General features: G+C 47.4%; 1 protein-coding gene across 4 annotated transcripts in view; it reads left to right on the forward strand.

Annotated features, from left to right (window-relative positions):
* CNNM1 (cyclin and CBS domain divalent metal cation transport mediator 1) overlaps window positions 1–22,753 on the forward strand; it is a 66,365-nt gene that overhangs the window by 17,169 nt on the left and 26,443 nt on the right. For 3 of the 4 annotated variants that reach the window (XR_002481773.1, XM_008054546.1, XM_008054547.2), the window contains exons 2-7: window positions 8,789–8,932; window positions 12,790–12,930; window positions 14,900–15,069; window positions 16,703–16,802; window positions 17,654–17,701; window positions 21,456–21,518. Coding sequence is in view for 3 of the 4 variants with exons in the window: in XM_008054546.1 (XP_008052737.1) it covers window positions 8,789–8,932; window positions 12,790–12,930; window positions 14,900–15,069; window positions 16,703–16,802; window positions 17,654–17,701; window positions 21,456–21,518 (666 nt within the window). In the remaining variant the exon portion in view is untranslated. The remainder of the gene's footprint in view (window positions 1–8,788; window positions 8,933–12,789; window positions 12,931–14,899; window positions 15,070–16,702; window positions 16,803–17,653; window positions 17,702–21,455; window positions 21,519–22,753) is intronic. The other variant, XM_008054548.1, reaches the window with a different exon arrangement.

A 22,753-nucleotide genomic window follows, 5' to 3' on the forward strand; every position in this document is an offset into this window, starting at 1 on the left:
AGTAACATCCCCTGCCCCAAGTCGTGACAACCAAAATTGTCTCCAGAAACTGCCAGATGTCCCGGTGAGGAAGGGAGGAAGGATGTAAAATCACACCCAGTTGAGAACTGCTTTAAAAAAATCAATGTCTGAAAACCTCATCACCCTTCTAAGAAATCTGACCTGTAGTTTGGGTATGTTGATACCAAGTGGGGAGTAATAGCACCATAGAGACCTGCCAGTAACCAGTGCAAGGACTGCTCTTTGGATTCTTGGGGCAATGGAAAAGACTAGTTTTGACTTTTGGTCATGAGAAATTGAATTGACCTAACATATGCCAAGAGTAGAGGTGACTGGTACAAAAGCTACAAGAGACCCCTTCCCAAACCCAGCATTGAACAGTCAGCAACTACTTTTTGTGCCATGCCAACAACATGCCATAGCCACCCACATCATAAGAGAGAAAGCATTCATCAACTTGCCACTACAACTATCCTTTCTTCTGGGAAGTTCTTTTCTGTCTTTTCATGAATACCTAGCATCTTGTGACCCTAAAACCAGGTGCACCAAAGGGAGCAGCATTTACTAGACATCTCAATACTTGTTTCTCTTCCTCATAATCAGAGTGACATAAATCTATCCATAAGTCTGTGATTTCCAAACATTAACCTGCATAAAAACCATGTGTAAAGCGTATGAAGCCACAGATCACTGGGCTGCATCCCCAGAAATTCTGATTCACTGGTTCTGGGGTGGGGTCTGAGAATTTGCGTTTCTAATTCATTCTCGAATGTTGTTCCATAATCTGTATAAAGCCTCTCAACATACTGTGAGGTTCTATATAAATGGTAATGATCATCACCATTATTAGCCTGAATTATTTCACAGGCATTCCACTTTTCTAGAAAGTTGGAGGGAAACTGAGATTATTGGGCTGATAGTTGTGAGAAGGCATTTGAAGATTTCTGCTCCTTTGTTGAGGGACTACTCAGAAGCCCACAGTTCCAATTCACAGAATCTCCTAGGAGACCAGAAGAAGGGAGGAGCCAAAATTTAAACCACTCCTCCAAGCGTTTCCTTTAGGAAGTAAGCTCAACCCTCATGTATGGGCGGAGAAACAATGCATGTTAGAAACCAGCATTTGCCCAGAGGAAAATGGAAACACTTGGAAAGGTTGAGTCCCCACTGCCCCAGTGTGACCCAGACTAGAAGTTTTTTTAATTTTTTTATTTTTGAGATGGAATCTCACTCTGTCACCCAGACTGGAGTGCATTGGCCGCTCCCGACCCCCACAGCCTCGACCCGCTGGTCTCCAGCGATCCTTCCGCCTCAGCCTTCCAAGTAGCTGGAACTACAGGCGTGCACTACCACGCCCGGCTCATTTTTTATTTATTGTGGAGATGAGGTCTCGCCAAGTTGCCCAGGCGGGTCTCAAACCCGCGGGCTCAGGCAATCCACTCACCTCAGCCTGCCAAAGGTGCGGGATTACAGGCTGAGCTACTGAGCCTGGCTTAGAAGTTTTAAATACAAGTCATCCTTGAAAGCTGATAAGGTCTCCAACAAAAGATGTGAACCTACTATGTATCAGACCCACAGCTCTTTGTTCTCTTCCCATCTGTGTTCAAGCCTCATCCCTGTTCACCGTTTCTGCCTGGATCAAAAACCATAAAATGGTGCTTTCTCCCCCATTACTGGTCTCATGATGGCTTCTCCTGTGTCTGCTTTGGGTGTCCACATCGTAGAGCACAAAAAGATGATGTGGGCTCTAAGTTACTACACATGTCCAAACCAGTATTGCACTCGTGTCAACTTATTCTCTTTCTTTTTTATTTTTATTTTTAAACTGGAGTCTCACTCCGTTGCTCAGGCTGGAGTGCAGTGGCACGCTCACGGTCACCCCGGTGTTGACCTGCTGGACTCCAGCGAGCCTTCTGCTTCTGTCTTCCAAGTAGCCGGAACTACAGGCATGCGTTACAACGCCCGGCTAATTTTTTGATTTATTGTAGAGACAAGATCTCACCATGTTGCCCAGGGTCTTGAAGCCGCAGGCTCAGGCAATCCCCTCACCTCGGCCTCCCAAGGTGCTAGGATGACAGGCTTGAGCCACCGCGCCTGGCCTGTTCTTTCTTTATGAAGCAGTCCCTACTTTCTCACCTGTGTGTAGGTTGTAACTTTCAGCCCCACCAGTTTCCTCCTTATTCAGTCATAGGTCATTTTTTTTCAACTGGCTTTCTTTCAAAAATAAAATACAGCTTCACTGAGATAAAATTCGCATACCATAATCTTCATCCTTTTAAAGTACACAATTAGGCGGGGTGTGGTGGCTCAAGCCTATAATCCCAGCACTTTGGGAGGCTGAGGCAAGTGGATTGCCTGAGCCCATGGGTTTGAAGCCAGTCCGGGCAACTTGGTGGGACCTCATCTCTACAATCAAAAATCAAAAATTAATTGGGCATGGTAGCACATGCCTGTAGTTCCGGCTACTTGGAAGGCTGAGAGTGAAGGATTGCCGGAGCCCAGCTGGTTGATGCTGGGGTGGCTGTGAGCGTGCTACTGCACTCCATCCTGAGCAACAGACTCTAACTAAAAAAAAAAATGTAAAAACAAAGTGTACAATTAATGGGTTTCAGTTACACAAGCATTCCTACTATCTAATTCCAGAACATTCCATCACCCTAGAAGAAGCCCTGTACCCGCCAACAGTAACACTCCACACCTCCTTGCCCTAGCTCCTGCAGCCATGAATTTACTTTCTTTCCCTGTAGATTTGTCTTCTCTGGAAATCTCACATAAATGGAATCATAGAACATGTAGCCTTTTGTGTCGCCTGGCTTCTTTCACTTAGTGTAATGCTTTCAAGGGTCACCCATGTGGTAGCATGTACTTTATTCCTTTTGTATAGCAGAACAGTATTCCATCGTATTGCTATATCATACATGTTGTTTATTTGTTTGGAAACATTTGGATTGCTTCTACTTTGGGGCCATGAGGATTAATACTGCTCTCTACATTTGTGTACACGTTTTAATGTGGATATGTGTTTTCATTTCTCTAAGAGAAGAGTTGCTGGATCATATAATAATTTTATGTTTGATGCTTTGAGGACCTGCCAGACTATTTTCTAAAGCAGCTGGATCACTAGCAATGTGTAAGGGGTTCCATTTTTCCACATTCTCACCAACATTTGGTTTTCTTTTTCTTTTTTATTATAACCATCTTAGTGGGCCTAAGGTGGGCATTATGATTGGAATTTCCCTAATGTTGATGATGTTAAGCATCTTTTAATGTGCTTATTGACCAGTTGTGTTTGGAGAAATATCTATTCAAATCTTTTGCCCACTTTTAATTGAGTGATCTCTTTATGAGTTGTAATATGTCTTTGTATCGTCTAGATTCAAGTCCTATATGTGATGATTTGCACATTTCTTCTACCATTCTGTGAATTGTCTTGTCTCTTTCTTGAAGGTATCCTTTGATGCACAGATGTTTCTAATTTCGGTGAGGTCCAATTGATCTGTTGTTTTTCTTTGATTGTCCTTTTAGTGCCCTAAGAAACCATTGCCTACTCTAAGGTCACAAAAGTTTACTCTGATGTTTTATTCTCAGAATGTTATAGTTTTCACTCTTACATTTAGGTGTTTGGACTATTCGGGGTTCGCTTTTGTGGTTGAAGGAAGAAGGGCATTCAACTTCATTCTTTTGCGGGCAGATATCTAGTTATCAGCCACTAGTTATTAAGTGAGCGATGTTTAAGCATCTTGTCATGTACGTTGGCCAGTTGTATATCTTCCTCGGGGAAACATCTATTCAAATCTTTTGCCCACCTTTTCACTGAGTTGTCTTTTCATGAGTCGTAAGATTTTGATTTGGGTTTCCTCAATGGTGATAATATACCAAGTGCTATTCTAAAGTCTAGGGAAACAAGTAGGTAGGACATAGCTGTTGCCCCTTAATGAGCTTACCCTCATAGTGGGGGTGGAAGGTCACATTGAAATAGAAAACAACAACAAGGTGCCTGACGCTGTGCCTGGCCTTTAAAGAATGGATAGCCAATGGTGGCTTCAATGATAATCATAATAGCTATTATTGTTGATACTATAAATGTCAACAGAGAGAAGTATGTACAGAGTGCTATGGTAGAAGGGAGTGACTGACTTTCCCATGTCTCAAGACAGCTTCTCTTGGGGTCACCCTCAAGGCCTCTGGGGCCCAGGAAGAGGAAGGCTGCAGCCAGAGGACTCCTCAAGGCCAAGAGAGGAAGGACCTCGGGTTGTATGTCATGGGCACAACTGGGTTTCTTGCCCCTGCGACTGTCAGCTCAGAGCAGGGTTATGTGACTGGGGAGGAAAGAGAGGCTTCCTTCATCTGTTTGTAGATGACCTCTACAGTCTTTGAGGGCAGTCTCAGAGGCTGATAGTCAATTTGATTACGTGGGTATATTGTCTGACTAGATTACGTGGGTACATTGTCTTGAACATTATATAATAGAACCTGAGATGTCTATTTCCTGGTGATAGCATAGTATGTTTTCAATTTGAACTTTTAAAGCCTAGAGCAATGGTGGCCTTTTAACATGGATGTTGTAGTACTCTTGGTAAAATATCAAAATCTGGTTTTGTTTGTTTGTTTGGGTCTCATTCTGTCACTCAGGCTGGAGTGCAGTGGCACAATCACCACTCACCACAGTCTCTACCTCCTGGGCTTAGGTGATCCTTCTGCCTCAGCCTGCTTAGTAGTTGGGACTACAGGTGCATGCCACCACGCTCAGTTTATTATTATTTTTTTTTTATACAGACAAGGTCTCACTGTGTTGCCCAAACTAGTCTTGAACTCCTGGGCTCAAGCAATCCTCCCTCATTGACCTCCCAGAATGCTGGAATTAGAGGTGTGAGCCATCTCACCCAGCCAAAAATGTTTATTCAATGTCATCATACGAACTAGTCATCTTAGTGGTAGGGAGTATTTTATGTTCCACATTTCTAAAAAAATTCAATTATAGAAAATTTTAAGAAATCTCATTTCCAAGAATTTTTTTTGTTATTGTTGCTATACTAGTCATCCTGTAGCACATGTTAGCAGAAAAGTGAGAATAGGTGCCACAAGTTAAGAAAAATGTGTTGGAAACGAAAAACTTAAAATTGAGTACATTCTAACAATTAACATAATCTAATTTAAGCTACCAAGTACTTCAGTTCAGTTGGGTAAGATGAAGTCGTTTCGAAGAAAGATAATTTTAGAAACATTGATGCAGAGTTTAAATTTTAATTTAAATATATAGTATTTTATTTTAAAAAATAAAGGTTAGTATCCGGTTTTAATGTCATCTATTGTGTGAACTATGGGTTTTTATTCAATCTTTAGTTCAGTTTGTCAGGCATCGACTGACTACCTTGCATATGGAAGGAACGTGTTTAAGTGTATAGTTTTTTGTCCTAAAAAGAGCTCATGATCTAAGGAAAAAACACTGTCTGGTGTAGGACACATACAAGAGGGGACCCAAAAATATCCTAGAATTATCCTTTGGAGGGCAGGCCCCTTGCAGTACAAGCATCCCCCGCTAGGTAAGTGTTCTAGGAACCCATCGGTACCAGTATACCAGCTAGTGTTGTTTTGCGAGGCTACATTCAGCTTCAGTGAATTTTTTTTTTTTTAAGATTCTTTCAAGCATTTGCCCATTTCATGATAGGTGATTTATGAGCACACCTGCCCACACTGCACTGAGTGTTCAGCAGTTTTTGACCAAAAACAGCATGACCCCTGTTCCCCACCCTCCTTATTCACCCGATCTTGCCCTGCTGGTTTTTTTTTTTTGTTTGTTTCCCTGGATGAAAGAAGTCCTTAAAGGGAAACATTTTGCTGATGTGGAAGAGGCGAAACAAAAAATGGCAGAAGCACTAAAAAGCATCAGAATTGATAAGTTCAAAACCTGTTGTGAGCAGTGGAAAAAAGCATCTAGACAGGTGTGTTGCATCAAACCAAGAGTACTTTGATGGTATTGAAGTTTAAATGTGTAAAAATAAATAACACAATTTTTTATAAATAAATTTCTTTGGGAGGGGAGCCCCGCCATGCCTTGCTGGTTACAAGAAGCAGCAAATGGTGAGAAAGGCTCTCATGGAGTTATCCAAGGTTTAGGAGTACAAGACAAGGAGAGGATGACTCTGAGTCAGAAGGGGTAGGCCTGGGAGAGCTTTCTGGAAGAGCTGATCCCTGAGCCAGAATTCAAAGGGCCAGCAGAGATGGGGTGAGGGGAGGAAACAGCGGGAGCAAGACTTAGAAAGTGTGTGTGGAAGGAATCAGGGAAGTGGTTGTAGCCTGGTACACCTGGTGAGTAGAATGATTAGGCGATGTAGCAGGGCATACTACTAGGAGAATAGGAAGAGTCACATAGTGTAGTCCTGATAATACCAAATCAGTGAGTCTGGACTTCATTCTATAAGCACCAGGGAGCCGTGGAGGTTCTTTGAGGATGGTTGTGACATGATCGAATTAATATAAAAGTAAGCCGGGCTTGGTGGCTCAGCCTGTAATCCCGCGCCTTTGGGAGGCTGAGGTGAGTGGATTGCCTGAGCCCGTGGGTTCGAGACCCGCCTGGGCAACTTGGCGAGACCTCATCTCCACAATAAATCAAAAAATGAGCCGGGTATGGTAGCGCACACCTGTAATTCCGGCTACTCGGAAGGCTGAGGCGGAAGGATCGCTGGAGCCCAGCGGGTCGAGGCTGCGGTGGCCGGGAGCGGCCACTGCACTCCAGGCTGGGTGACAGAGTGAGAATCCAACTCAAAAAAAAATATATATATATAAAAGTAGATCAAAGGTTAGGTTAAAGGTGGAGAAAATATTAGAGACCATTCTTGGGTGCTGTAAGTGCCGTCTTTCAAATTTCATATCAGTTAAGCCCCCAAGGGGTAGTTGGAGGTATGTAATACAGAAGTTCTTGTGTTTCAACTTTAAAGGCTAATTATGCCTCTGGCAAACCTCTTGTCTGATATTTTTATTTGACCAAGCAAGTGCTTATAAAGGGTAGCGCTGATAAAGCATGAACTTCCTTTTTTTCCAGCAAGAATAACATCTGAGTCAGTACCCCAGATTTTCTCCTTAAATGTTTCTTATTCGAGGGGAGGAACCAACCAGATTTGCATTTAGAAGCAAGATCAGGAAATGTGTCCATACGGCAGAAGAAGACGAACTGACAGGAAGCATGGCTGTTGGATAAAACTCCAGTCCCTAGGTCGGGACTGAACCCAGTGACCTGGGTTTGCAGCCCAGCTCTGCCACTTACAGGCTGTGTGACTGTAGGCATGTTAGGTAACCGGTCTGTGCCTCTGTTCTCTTCATCTGTAGAACTGGACAGTGGTACTCACCTCGGTGGCTGTTAGGAGGATTAAATAAAATGATACACAGAGACTGCTCTGAAGAGTGCCTGGCACTTAGGAAGCGCTCCATCAGTGTGAACTATTCATAGTCATTTGTTGGTCAATAAATGTCTATGACACATTGTAGTTGACATTGAGCTTCACAGTCACCTTATGGGTACTGTTACCATTGCTGCTAACAAACCACCCAAAACCTAGAGCCATAAGATAACAACCATTTTATTATGCTCACAGATTCTGTGAGTCAGGATTCCTGAAAAAAGGACAATGAGGATGATTTCTTTCTGCCTTCGCGGTGTCTGAGACCTCGACTGGAGGCTACTTGAAAGGCTGGGGAGGGGAGAGGCAGCTGGCCTTGGCAGACCCTCTTCCAGGATGGCATCTTCCACTCACCTGTGTGGCACTTTGGTGGGATGGCTAGAAGGCTGGACTCAGCTAGGACTGTCACCTACATGTGGTCTCTCCAGCATGGTGGCTTCAGGGGCACAGGCCAACTTATAGCGTACTTTCAGCAAAAGCTGCATGCCTTTGATGTCCCAGTCTTGGAAGTCCTATCATGGACACTTCCCATTCTCTTTTGGCTGAAGCAGTCACATGCCCTGCCCCCAGACCCAAGGGTGAGAGGTATAGGCCACACATCTCCATGGGAGGCATATCAAAGAATTTGGGGCCATGTTTTAAATCACCACATTGGTATCATTCCCTACTAGAGAGTACAATTCAGTGGAGACTACATGATTTGTCAAGGGATAGTAACTGGGAGTTAGGGAAAAGAGGAGCTTTAGGGGAGGAAAATGACTTCTTTTTTTTTTGAGTTGGAGTCTCACTCTGACGCCCAGACTGGAGTGCAGTGGCATGCTCACAGCCACCGCAGCCTTGACCTCCTGGGCTCAGACGATCCTTCCACCTCAGCCTTCCAAGTAGTTGGAACCACAGGTACGTGCCACCACACCTGGCTAATTTTTTGATTTATTGTAGAGATGAGGTCTTGCCAAGTTTCCCAGGCTGGTCTTGAACCCGTGGGCTCAGGTAATCCTCTCACTTCTGTCTCCAAAGTGCTGGGATTATAGGCGTGAGCCACCGTGCCTGGGCTGATTCTAAATTCTTACCCGATTCTTCTGATTCTAAATTCTTGCTCTTTCAATTAGATTATTCAGCCTCCTTAGTTGATATATACTGCTAATATGTGAAAGTTAAAAGAAAAAAGTTAACTGGCTTTGAGTCTATTAGGTAACTTCCTTAAATAGAAACAGAGACCTAAAAAGTATAAGGTCTGCATTTAGATGAGTTACACATAAACAGACTTCATATTTTAAGGTGGTTCTGGGAGGAGTTCCACCCTGAGATTGGTCAGACAGCAACTTTGTATCATGTCTTCCCAAGGAAAGAGCTCTGGAACTAGATATGCAACTATGATTTTGTTTGCTCTCCAGGAAAATCTCACCTGGCCATTGTCCAGCGGGTGAATAATGAAGGGGAAGGGGACCCTTTCTATGAGGTGATGGGCATTGTCACGCTGGAGGACATCATAGAGGAAATCATCAAGTCCGAGATCCTGGATGAAACTGACCTCTACAGTAAGTGCCTGGCCTTGATTGAATTCCCAAGGTCATTTCCTTTCCTCCAAGACTCTCAGGTGCAACTCAGTTTGACATAGAGCGTAAAAGGGTGTCCGGGCAAGCCCTGTGCTCTGAGGTGTGCCAGCCACCTATGCCAGGTGCTGGCGTGGCAGGATACCCTGGCTGGAATTACTCCTGAGTCACTGGGAACATGCTAACTGTTTGTCAGGAGGGAAGCTTCAGGAACTGAGCCAAGAGTAGGAAAAGGAGACCTCCCTGCCTTGGATGGAAAAGGGAAAAAAAGAAACAAAGTGTGCCCAGGATGGTGCCAGGGGCCTCTCTGCCCGGTTGTTCTGGTTCTGCCTCTTCGTCCACCTAGACGCAGACCCCAGCACCCTGTGGGGGGTTTCACTCACACCAGAGCATCAGTGGGTAGTGGAGACTGTCACTGCCCACCCACCGCCTGCGCCAAAAATGTAAATATCCCTTCTGAGACCCTGCCCTGCCCTCTTATGCCTTTAAGCCCACCACTTTGGGGTTCTTGTTCTCCCCACACCACCCTAGACAAAGCACTTGCTGCCTGGGTTTCTGCCCGTTTCTTTCTGGTCCCCTCACCCTCCTACCCAGTCCCTTCATGAACCATCTAGACTCCTTTATGCTTTGGGTTACTGGACCTTATCAAAGCTTGCTTGCAGACATTGCAAAGGCATGCTCCATCTCCAGGATGGAAGTGTGATCCAAGTCCATGGAGACCCCAGCCAGGAAGGATCTCCTCCTCAGCATTCCTTCTCTTGGGCGGCCATCCCCTTTCCCCTCAGATAGGGCACTTCAGATGCTGAGGCTCTCCTGGAGAACCTGCCTTTAGGGATCAAAGGTCCATTCTTTCTTCTTCTCTTCTCTTCTTCCCTGTATTTTTATTTTATTTTATTTTTTATTTTTTGAGTCAGCGTCTCACTCTGTGGCCCAGGATGGAGTGCAGCGGCACGCTCACAGCCTCCGCAGCCTCAACCTGCTGGGCTCAGGCGATCCTTCTGCCTCAGCCTTCCAAGTAGCTGGAACTACAGGCACGTGCCACCACACCTGGCTAATTTTTTGATTTATTGTAGAGATGAGGTCTTGTCAAGTTTCCCAGGCTGGTCTTGAACCCGTGGGCTCAGGCAGTCCTCTCCCTTCAGCCTCCCAAAGTGCTGGGATTATATATAGGCATGAGCCACCGTGTCTGGCCCTTCCCTCTATTTTTCCTAATTATCTCCCATGGGGGGCCGGGGTAGAAGAAGCCCTTCAGAAACTGGCTCTGGGTAGAAAGAGCTTTCATGTGGTGTGGCAGCGTGCAGTGCTGAAAGAGCATCCTCTCTTTGGGCTGAGAAGAGCTCAAACCCCAAAAGGAGGCCAGGCCTTGACAGACACTAGCAAGAGTGTCATTGCACCTCCCTCCGAGAACCTGGTGTCACTATGTGCTGGGGTCTTCTTCAAACAAGGACTGAGCTCAGAATGTCCTCTGCCTCCCCCTCCCCCCTACTGCCCCCCCCAGCCACTCTTACTTTAAACCCCCAGGTGTCTCAGTAGATAAACTGGTGAAGACATTCACACTAAGGTGTTAGTGGCTGATAAATCTACATGAGTCAGCTCCTCCAAGATGTGTTTGAACAACCTGAATGCAAAAAGGCCCCCCTATTAAAATAAAGCAATAAAGCAGGAGCTCAGAGGAATGACTCCAATAATGAAATGTGAAGTGGCATTCTGAGGGGGGGTGAGAGCCAAAGAGCTGGGCCCTAGCCTGGAGTTGCTGCTGTCTTGCTGAGTGATCCTCTTTCTAAGGAGAGGGTTAGGCTCTTGTCTACCCTTTTCATCATGCCTGTGTGATTCCTTAAGAGCTGTGAGACGGCTAAGGAGCCAAGGAGCCAGGAGTACTGTGTTTCTGCTTCCTCTTTTTTTTTTGTTGGAGTCTCGCCCAGGTGCATGCAGTAGCACGCTCACATCCATTGCAGCCTCAACCTGCTAGGCTCAGGCGACCCTTCGCCTCAGTCTTCTAAGTAGCTGGAACTACAGGCATGCACTGCCACGCCTGGCTAATTTTTTGATTTATTGTAGAGATGAGGTCTGGCCAAGTTACCCAGACTGGTCCCGAACCTACGGGCTCAGGCAGTCCTCTCACCATGGCCTCCCAAAGTGCTAGGATGACAGGCTTGCTGTGTTTCTTCTTACATGACGCTGACTTCTTCCGTGATCCCGACTCCTGGTTAAACCTGAGCAGAAAGAATGTCAAAGCAGGACCAGGTGACACGAAGGCCCAGGGTCAGAGCAGGCTGCAGAATTGTTGTGCTAGGGCGGGCACTTTCTCCCTTTTAGAAAGAAACCCAAAAGCTCTGGAATAAGAGGCTCTAGTAGGAGAGGGAGAAGATTCTGAGGCCCAATTTTTCTGCCTGGTGGTTTAGTCCCTTCAAGTCTCACTGTATCCATTCAGTTGGCCCTGTCAGCCCTGTTTTTTCCAGGCCAAGTTTGGAGAAAACCCAGACCCCTCTTCCAGTTTCCCTTAGTACAGGTAGGATAGGCTGGCAGTTTCAATGTTTCACTCAAAACTCAGGGAAAGCAAAAGAGAAATGACCGAAGGAAACACACCGCCCCCCCAAAAAAATACGTATGGGTATATATATTTAAGACAAGCTTAAAAAAATAGGTGAAAAAAAAATAAGTTGGAAAAAGCAAATTTCCTCAACCAATAACCATGTGCCCAATATATAGGCTTTTTTGGGGGGAGGGGTCGGTTTCAGACCCTGCCTGGATTACCTGCCTTTATTTTTTATTTTTTATTTTTTTCCGAGTTGGAATCTCACTCCGTCGCCCAGACTGGAGTGCAATGGCCGCTCCTGGCCACCGCAGCCTCGACCTGCTGGGCTCCAGCAATCCTTCCACCTCAGCCTTCCGAGTAGCTGGAACTACAGGCGTGCACGCTACCATGCCCGGCTGATTTTTGATTTGTTGTAGAGATGTGGTCTCCCCAAGTTGCCCAGGCGGGTCTCGAACCCATGGGCTCAGGCAATCCACTCACCTCAGCTTCCCAGAGCGCAGGATTACAGGCTGAGCCACCGAGCCCGGCTGATTACCCACCTTTAGAGCGGTTCCCCCTAACAATATAGGTCCCTGCCTGTTTCTTCCCTTCTCTCCTCCTTGTATTTTTCCTGATTGTCTCCCATGGAGGACCTGGGGCTGAAGCAGGAGCACTGTGAGAGGTAAGAGGTGGTGACCACCCTCCTCACCATGGTGGCATGCCTCAGGCACCAGTCAGGGCGTGGCTTAAATCAGCAGCAGGAGACCAGGCCAAGCCAGTTCTAGGGAAAGGAGGGGGACAGAAGCAGAAACTCCCTGGCCATCCCCCACCCCACCCCCTGCCCTCCTGATGCTAAGAACACACGTCCCTCGTGTTTGCAGGCCTTTATAAAGGCAAAATCACAGGTATTTTCCTGTTGGAGTCTTGTGCTAACTGCACAAGACAAATAGAGGGGCTGTTCTGAAATATTATGAGCATCCGTGTACGATTAAGACAAACAAAAACTCTGATGCTCAGAGAGGTTGCACAGCTTGTAAGTAGGGAGCCAGCCCCAGAACCTGGGACTGGGGCATCCGAGCCAGCTTCCCCCTTCTCCCTAAACACCACCTAAGTGTTACTTACACAGAGAAGAGCGTGGTGTCCTCCCTCTGTACTCACCAAGACCCTTCTACTCCCTGGGAAAGAAATGTTGAGATGTCACCTAGAGTTGGCACTGCAGAAATGCGTGGTCCCAAAGGATCTGTCTGTCCCCTATGACTCTGGGAAAACCTCCAAAGACCCACAGGGATTCTGAGATAGCTGCACTCTGTCCCCTGTGACCCTGTAGCCGACAATCGGAAAAAGCAGAGGGTCCCGCACCGGGAGAGGAAGCGCCATGACTTCTCCTTGTTTAAGCTTTCCGACACGGAGATGCGGGTGAAGATCTCGCCACAGCTTCTGCTGGCTACACACCGCTTCATGGCCACAGGTAGGACTCTGCCCACCCCAGAGCAGCTGAAGCAGAAACTCCAAGGTGGGATGGGCACCAATCCTTGTCAGTACCTTCCAATCGGATTCCAATGTGTACCCAGGACTGAGTCTGAGACTACTCTTCTAGGAGGGAGGGTGCCTCAGATAGGGTAACAGATGCCACCCGCTGTCATGTTGAGCTCCGGGGAATAAGTGAGTACAACCCAATTCTTCTACTCAAGAGAGGAGCCACAGAAGCCACCGCGCGGCATTTTCCTTTTTGTAGTTACTCACTGGCTGAGGCCTGAAGCTGTCCTCCGTCCTGTGAGAGTTTGGGTGCCCCAGAATATGTGTCTGGGAGGGAAAGACCTTGTCCTACCCAGCAACAAGACTCCTGGGTCCAGTACCCTTCAGGGGCCGAGTAGGCCTGTGAGCTAGGAATTCTTAAGATATAGAAGTAGATTGTGGATCCTGGAGTCTTTATTTTTTATTTTTTTACTTTTTGAGTTGGAGTCTCACTCCGTCTCCCAGGCTGGAGTGCAGTGGCACACTCACGGCCACCCCAGTTCTGACCTGCTGGTCCCAGGCGATCCTTCCACCTCAGCCTTCCAAGTAGCCGGAACTACAGGCACGCGCTATCACACCCAGCTAATTTTTTGACTTAGTGTAAAGATAAAGTCTCACCAAGTTGCCCAGGCTGTTCTTGAATCCGTGGACTCAGGCAATTCCCTCACCTCGGCCTCACAAAGTGCTGGAATTTGCAGGCTTGAGCTACCTTGCCTGGCCAATCTTAGAGTCTTTAGAAGAAAAGAAAAAAGGCAAGAGAATCCAAAGATGAACTCCTTGTGACGAAGGTCAGGTGTGTCATTGAACCCTCTGATATTCCATGCCTTATTAATGAGCTGACCCAGAATGAACATGTCTATCACCAAGTTCAACATTTAGTTAATTAAAATTATATTTACTGAAGAGATAATGAATGCCAGCACTGAGCCAGGGGCTAAGACGTAGAAAATTTTTAGTTGGAGCTTCTTTAAGGTAGAATTTTCAACATATTATCTCATTCTCAATACAAATTTCTTTTAACCACTGGCTGTCTGATTTCCCAGAGCAAAACAGCTGTATCTATTTAATGTAATAGAACTATATAATATCTGTTCATATGTATCTGTGATACAATTATGCTTCACATTACTGACAACTTATTAGAAATAATTACCTGTCTCTATTAACTTGGGATTTCATTTCATTCTGCAGATAAATGTCATACAGATAAGCCAGATTAAATTCTCTGTATTTCATTCGATTATAGCATTAAAGACTCCGTTCACATGGCTTAGTTATATATGTCCAACTTTAAAGAAAATCCCAAAGAAAATTATTAACAAAACTGACATTTCCAAAATGGTAACCTGTTTCTCCTGAGATGCCAGTGTAGGGACACGCATCCCCAGAGGGCATGGGGAAGGCCCTGAGATGTATCTCTTTTTTTTTTCTTTTTTTTGAGTTGGTATCTCACTCCATTGCCCTGGCTAGAAGGCAGTGGCACACTCACGGCCACCCCAGCATCAACCTGCTGGGCTCCGGCAATCCTTCTGCCTCAGTCTTTCAAGAAGCTGGAACTACAGGCGCACATTACCACTCCCAGATAATTTTTTTAAAAAAATTTATTGTAGAGACAAGGTCTTGCCAAGTTGCCCAAGCTAGCCTCGAACCCACGGGCTCAAGTAATCCACTTGCCTCGGCCTCCCAAAGTGTTGGGTTTACAGGCTGAGCCACTGAGCCCAGCCATTCTGAGACACACCTTGGGGGTCATATCCGCACCGTGAAGGAACCGCGGGAGCCCTGTCAGCCTGGTGCTAGGCGCGTGAATGGGGTGGTTCTAGCCCTGGTTGTAGCCACGCTGACTCCTCCCAGATGCTGCTGCAGGGATGGGCAGGTGGGACGCGGCAGGTGCTGATGCCTCCCTGCCCTCCACCCTCCCCTAGAAGTAGAGCCCTTTAAGTCTCTGTACCTTTCGGAGAAGATCCTCCTCCGACTCCTGAAGCATCCCCACGTGATCCAGGAGCTGAAGTTTGACGAGAAGAACAAGAAAGCCCCAGAACACTACCTCTACCAGCGCAACCGCCCTGTGGACTACTTTGTGCTGCTTCTGCAGGTGAGTAGGAAAGTCGAGGAGCCTGTAAGAGCAGAACGAGGGCGTCTCCACAGTGGAGAGGAGCGGCCGTGCTTCTCTCGGCTGCTTTTCAGCCTTTGCAGTCCCTAGAATCTTCTCCCCCTTAAGAGGACCAGGACACAGGAAGGGGCAAAAATGACCGTGTGAAGGTAGTGCAGCATGCTTTCACAAATATAATCACCTTCCACCCTGGGCGCCCAAGCGAGGCCTGTCTTACAAGTGTCAGGTGCGGTTGCAGCTTGTCATGCCATGGTGCCCTGTCCTGGCTCCACCATTACCTCTGTCACTCATTCTCTGTCTCTTCTCAACAGATCTATGAGCCCTACATGCAGAGATTGTTTTAAAACTTTGGTTAAGCTCACATTAGCTTAGAAATAGCCTCTCTGTGTTACGGTCCACATCCAGCCTCTCTGCGCTGATGCTACAATTTGCCTCCACATATCCTCCCAAATGGTCTCGATAAAATGGCCTCTTTTCTCCAAAAATGGAGTCCCATGCTTCACCGTTAAAAACGGACAAGGGCTCTGTCACAATTACTATATGACATAATGAACACATAGTCTACAGTCTTATGCTTAGTATAAATTTGACAGTTTTCAAATAAAATGTGGAGGGAATAAAATGTGCAGGCTCAGAACTGGGAAAGATCAGGTTTTAACATGCCATCATTGCCATTTCCTAACTAACCTCGACCAAGTTCTTTAACCCCTCTGAGCCCCAGAATCACTTCATCTCTAACCTGGGAGTAAACATGGAATGGGCCTCATGGAGCTGTGGGGCCAATTGTGCGAGATCCCATGCCGTGCACAAAACACAGAATCAGGTCTGTACACACACACAGGACACCACATATTGGCTCTCATGTTTACTAATGATGAATTACACAAGCTACACATGGAATTAGACTTGATCTCCACCCAACTTAGACCTGGTCTCATCTCAGTCTACACCAGTGGGGTAGTTTCTGGGGCCCTGGCTTGACTGGTGCTTGGACCTGCATCAGGGAAAGCCGTTGCAGTCTGACTATTCATGACTGAGTGCTACTCATGAATAATCAAGCAGTGAATTTTCTGCAAAGAGCTACCACAGTTGGAGGCGTGGAATACTGTGCAGCCAAAAAAAAAAAAAAATAGAATGAAGTCATGCCTTTTGCAGCAACATGGATATAACTGGAGGCCATCATTCTAAGTGAATGAAAACCAAAAATCAAATACCGCTTGTCCTCACTTTAAGTGGGAGCCACACACTGAGTATACATGGACATAAAGATGGGAACACAGACATGGGTGACTCTAAAGTGGAGGGGAGGGAGAGGGACAAGGGTGGAAAAACTACCCCTTGGCTACCATGCTCATTATTTGGGTGATGAGTTCAGGAGGCACCCAGACCTCACCATCACGCCATATACCCACAAAACAAGCCTGCACGTGGACCCCCGAATCTAAATAGTAATAAAAAAAGATTGGAGGCAGAAGACATAAATCTGGACAGGATGAACCTTCCCCTGTGATATGATCATGAGTCCCTTTGTCATCCAAGCAGAAATGCCTAGGGTCTAGTCTCTAACAGCCCCAGATGTGCCTGCATGTTCTCAGTGGCTTCTTCTTTCTTCCAGGGGAAAGTGGAGGTAGAGGTGGGGAAGGAAGGCCTTCGCTTTGAGAATGGAGCCTTCACCTACTACGGTGTCCCAGCCATCATGACCACTGCGTGTTCAGGTATTCTAGTTTCCATTTGCTTACTGGGGAAGCAATGGGACATGGTAGAAAAAGCACATGGGCTCAAGTCTTGACTCCTCTTTTGAGTTCCCACCTGTTTGCCTGTGGTTCCTCTCACTTCCTCTTGCTTCCCTCTCTTCACTCTTTCCTTCCTTCCTTCCTTCCTTCCTTCCTTCTTTCCTTCCTCCCTCCCTCCCTCCCTCCCTCCCGTCCTGTCACCTAGGAGTGCAGTGGCATAATCAGGACTGACTGCAGCCTCTATCTCCTGGATTCAGGCAATCCTTCTGCCTGAGCCTCCCAAGTAGCTGGGTCACAGGCACGCAAATCAACAATTTTTGTTGTTAGCATTTTTATTTTGTTTTGTTTTTGTAGAGACAAGGCCCCACTATGTTGTCCAGGCAGGTCTCAAACTCCTGGGCTCAAGCAATCCTCCCACTTGGCCACCCAAAATGCTTGGATTACAGGCATGAGCCACCACACCCAGCCTCTTTTGATTGCTCTTTTGACTCCTGCAACCCTGAACAAGCCTTGGCTTACATTTCTTCCTCTGCGAAATGCATATAATAATCACTTTCTATTCTGTTAGTCTTTGCTTTAATAAGTGAGAAGAGTATTACACTGAAAAAAAGAAAAGCGGTCACCTGATGGAGTGCTAGGAATGGCAGATAGAATATTTCAGTATGGAAAGACAAGCTTATTTTGCCTTTTACGCATGTTCCCTACCCTTCCATGGGTTGCCTGGTTTTTACAGGGTTAATCAGCACCAGGGGTGGAGTGGAAGAGGGGCAATTCCTGGAAGAAGTTTTGTTTTCTGAAATGCCTCTGAACCTCACCCCTCCTTCTGTCCCTAGACAGCGACGTGCGGAAGGTTGGAAGTCTGGCTGGATCCTCCGTCTTTCGTATGTATCTCCCAAATCCAAATCCCTTCCTCATCCCTCCTCAGCCCCCTCTGGGGACCTGGACCGAGCACTTTATGCCTGGGCTGGGGCTAAGACAAATGCTGGCAGCCTCTTTGTAAAACGTTCTGCCAGGTACCCACAGACCGTGGGGGCTTAGGTTCTGTGTGGGGGGCATGTTTTCTGCGGCTTCTCTGCTCACATGCAAGCAATAAGCGGTTGGGGGTGGGGGTCGGGGGTGGAGGCCCCACCTCCTGCCACCGGCCAGGAAATGCAGGCCGGTGACATGTGTGCTTGAGTGGAGGCTCAGCCTTCCCTTCTCTGCAGTGATCATTCACCCACTGGCCTTCACGGGGAAACCCTCAAATGCCATCTCTGTGCCTGTGGGGTTTGTTCTCAGTAAGAAGTGACTGCAAGGTCTGGGGCCGTGTGTCCCAGGCTGGTGCAGTGCGTGGCTCATCGGCTTCTCCTTCCCTGTTCCCCCTCTCGGTGGGTGGAGGGGCATCGGCGGGCCGGGGTGCATGCTGTGGGCCGGGCGGGCACGGGGCTGCCAGCTGCTCTGCCCTGCCCCTCCTCGTGCTGTGTCTTCTGGCTCTTCGCTGTGTAGAATCACCGCACTCGTGTCTAAGGGGCATGGCCTTGACTGTGATGTCAGTGTGATCCAGAAAGAATGACTTCTCTTGATCTCTTTTGATTCACGGGTCTGAGTCTTGCATCGCTTTCAGCTGTTAGCATTTACGGCAGCCGCTTCAATGCCAAATGGGGTGTTTCCCTGCATCATAAAAAAGATTTTACATTGTGTGTTACGCTGGAATTTATCAGAGGACCCCTGAGCTTGATATCACAGTCCCTGGAACATGGCAAGGTAGATACCATTTAAGTGAAATGAAAGAAATGGCTTGCTTCAAACCACCCAGCAAGTTGATGACTTGCCTAGATGCTTTCTGGTGTCCTGGCCAGTTCACCCAGCACAATGAAATACAGATTGCAGTTTCTGTGTGGAAGTTGTAGAACCATTTTCTCTGTAATTTCACAACCTTGCCCAGCAGAGGGCTTCAGTGGAGTCTGAGTACACACCCGCACCAAAGGGGTGGCAGAACTTGAGTTGAAGGAGACCTGGAAAATAAAAAAGACCCTCAAATCTCAATCAGGGCTGGTGAAGGAAGCATCAGTACTCAGTGGAAGAACTCTGGATGGGTAAGGGACGCGGGACTGAGTCAAGCTCCATTCTGTCCAGGAGATTTCCACTGTCTGTCATGCTAGGAGCTGCTCCTGGAATTCTAATATGTTACCTAGAAATGTGGTCCTGCTCTGACTCTCCCAGGAGACCAAAAGAGGTGAAAAGTCTAAGAAAAAGTCCTATATAAGACTTTCCAAGCCAGACTCGGTGGCTCAGCCTGTAATCCCACGCCTGGGGAGGTTGAGGTGAGTGGATTGCCTGAGCCCGCGGGTTAGAGACCTCATCTCTACAATGAATCAAAACGAGCCGGGCATGGTAGCACGTGCCTGTAATTCCAGCTGCTCGGAAGGCTGAGGCAGAAGGATCACCGGAGCCCAGCAGGTCGAGGCTGCGGTGGCCAGGAGTCGCCACTGCACTCCAGTCTGGGTGACAGAGTGAGACTCCAACTCAAAAAAAAAAAAAAAAAAAAGACTCTCCAGCCCATCCAATTTAGATGACCTTCTTACTTTAAAAAAAAAAAACAAAACTTTCTTACACAGAAGGAAGACTTTACCTGACTTCTTCCTTTCCTTCCTTCCAGTCTCTAGTCTATCAAAGCATTTTGATTTTATCAGTGAGATGAGAGTAAACTCTCAATACCAATCACTCCTGGTTAGCTAAAAAGAATTATCTAGCCCTTCCCCTCCCTGTGTTTTTTTAGCAGCTTTATAAATCTTCAGAAGGAAAAAGAAATATGATTAGCTAATAGGGATGAGGAAACATATTACATCCTCCTCCAAGCCCTCCCTGCGTAATGGGTGAAGTGTGGTGCAGCCGTCCAGCCTCTTTCACTGGCCAAGAGCCTCGGCCTATAGGTCATGGGAGGGCTCAAGACTGAGCCACAAGTAGTTAACTCCTGTAGGGTCTTAGCCTGGAAAACACCCCCATCCTTGAACCAGCCTGCAGCTGACTCAGCTTATTAGGATGAGAAGTGAGATGATGAGTCTATGGGAATACTGGCCCTGTGACCTACATACACTTCAGCGTTGAACTTGAGATGACACAGAAGCCTCTGGTTTTCCCATGGTAGGGTGGAGGGAGGGATCGAAGGGCATACACTCCACACTGTCTTCTTTTTCTGATCGCCAGGGAACACAGCAGAACCTTGATGGGCTGGCAGTCTAGAGGAAGCCTACCCGATCTCAGGGACCTGGAACAGGTGCACACAGAGACATGTAGATGTGAACAGTTGGCAGTGTATACACTTAATTCTATGATTCTTCTTGAGAATATAGGGCTTCTTACTCCAATGTGTCTCATAATGTTAAAGATTCATTCAACTACTATGTACACTTGTATGGAAACAAACTTGAAAAAAAAAAAAAAAGATTCATTCAAATATTCATTAACATCTCACGTCAGAGTAAATGACTACCAGGTAGGTATAAAGTCCCCCGCACCCCCCGCATGCGCAGGTAATTTTAGATAAAATCATTTTAGTACAACAAGCAAGACTGCACAGGGCTGCCTCTGTCAGGGTGCTGTCCCCCACAGACTGGCTTCATTTCACTCCTGAAAAGGGACTCTGGGAATGCTCAGATAAGAGAGATGAAGCCAGAGTCCCATGCTGAGACACCCCTCAATCGGGATCCAGATGGGGAAAGGACTGGACTGCTGCTACACGCTTCATCCCACCCCGGCCCCAGGGGATAGGCAGCACCATTACAGACCCTGGAAAAGAGCAGGAAGGGAGGGGGTGGAAAGAGGGGGATGCCGAGCACTGTCATTTGCTGTGAAGTCACTGTGACTTACAGTTTTGAGGTTGGTTGGTTTGTTTTGAGATGGAGTCTTGCTCTGTCGTGCAGGCTGCGGTGAGGGCTGGAATCATAGCTCACTGCAGCCTCAAACTCGTGGACTCAAGTGATCCTCCTGCCTTGGACTCCCCCAGTGCCAGGACTACAGGCGAGAACCGCCGTGCTCAGCCCAAAGTGACGATGTTTTAATTCATCAAGTGACGTTAAAACTGCTAGAAATATTGTCTTCCTTTAGTCCTGGTCCTCTAGCAGTGCACAGTTCCTCACCGGCACTGTGACCTCAGAAGGCACCCATAGGGGTCCGAGGCAGGATCAGAGAGGCCCCTGGTGGGAGCATGTTCTTTCCTTCCAAGCCTCTGAATGCCTGTGCGGCGCCCTCCCAGTGGGGCAAGGCCCTGGCGGCTGGGACGGCCGGTGGGGCTGCAGCCTGGTGGAACGGCCTGGGCTCCCAGCATGTTGCTGGCTCAGAATGGCCTGGGAGAATGCTGCCTCCATGATCCCCACCGGGGCACAACCTGCGCTTGTCACTGCCATCCCTGAGGCCCTCTAAGATTACTGCACGTCCTTTCAGAAGACCTTCAGCAAAGCCCATTCTGTTTTCCTGTGTTTCTGGAAAGCAGCTTTTTAAGAGGGTGCGACTACTGTGTTTTCAGAAGTGCAATTCCTTTTTGCAGAGAAATGTGCTGCTGTGAAGCTCCCAGATCCAACTCTCACCCACTTTGCTCTTTGTCTCTCTCCTTTTGTGTTTATCTTCCTTCCGCAACTCACAACCCTGACTCTTTAGTGCCCGTCTCTGGGTCTCGTACCTCCGCCGTCAGCAGAGGGGACTCTCTGGCGGGCTCCCCAGGTAAACATGCATGGGGGTCTCGGGTCTTCGTAGAGCCAGTGGGTTTGCAAGAAGCCTTTGGTCTCTGTCACTGTCCTGCATGAGAACAGTCTTTCCCACGGGCACTCGTGTGACTGAGGCAATATGTGTTGGGCAAGTGACACACTCGTGTACCCACGGCCCGGGCATGGCTAGTCCAATGGCATCATCTGTGAATTGCCCTCCCAGGGATGTATCTGTGTGTACGTGGAAAAACAGTGAGGGTGAGGGATCGTGCGACTTCTTCCGCGTGATTCGTCCAGCTGCAGAGTGGAGGGAGGAGGACAGTAGGGGAGACATGGGAAGAAATAACGGAATCCCCTGCTCTCTACCCACCTGTCTTCCTCCCACCTTGCTGTCTGTGTCTGCATCCTCCTTGTAATATAATTGTGTGACGCTCACATTCTCTGCAAAGGATGCTACATGTAAACGTTTCATTAGGCTTAATCTCTCCTGTTAATTCAGTACAAGTTGACTGGGTTTCTTCTTAACCTGGCAAAGCTGCTCTCAGTAGAGCTATACAGTAACTGCGTGCAGTGCGTGCGATATATCTGAGCCATCGGTTAACTGTTTATGTTGTTTTCATCTCTGGAGGTTGTTTTCTTGGGCTCATAGAGCAAGTAATGACCAAGCCAGGAATGTATGTGTTAAACTGCCCCACAGTTCGATCCCGGTGCCCTTTGGTTGAGGCAGTGATTCCGAGGCTCCACCGTATGCCTCAGTCATCAAGAATCCATGTAAGGTTTCTCTGTATGGTAGACCCTCAACATTTTTTTGAGGCGGGGTCTTACTCTGTAACTCAGGTGGGGGTGCAATGGCACGATCTCGGCTCACTGCAGCCTCGACATCCTGGGCTCAAGTGATCCTTTCGCCTCAGCCTCCTGAGTGGCTGAGACTATAGCTGGGCCCCTCCACCCGGGGCTAAATTTTTGTTTTTGTTTTTGTGGAGACAAGATCTTGTTATGTTGCCCAGGCTAGTCTCTAACTGCTGGGCTCAAGTAGTCCTTCCGCCTCGGCCTCGCAAAGTGCTGGGATTACAGGTGTGAGCATCACAATCAGCAACCCTCAACATGTAAAAAGGCTGTGTCCTGAGACCTCAAGCCCCCAAATCTACAAGGAGTATTTATGTTGACTTCTATTTCCTCCCAAATCACATTTTCCCATCAAAAGTCATCTAGTTCCCATGTTTACCTGTACAAGACAAGTTAACCAGCTTC

This window comes from Carlito syrichta, unplaced genomic scaffold (assembly GCF_000164805.1).
Source record: "Carlito syrichta isolate Samal-C Ts95f unplaced genomic scaffold, Tarsius_syrichta-2.0.1 Scaffold296340, whole genome shotgun sequence".
NCBI classification, from domain to species: Eukaryota; Metazoa; Chordata; class Mammalia; order Primates; family Tarsiidae; genus Carlito; species Carlito syrichta.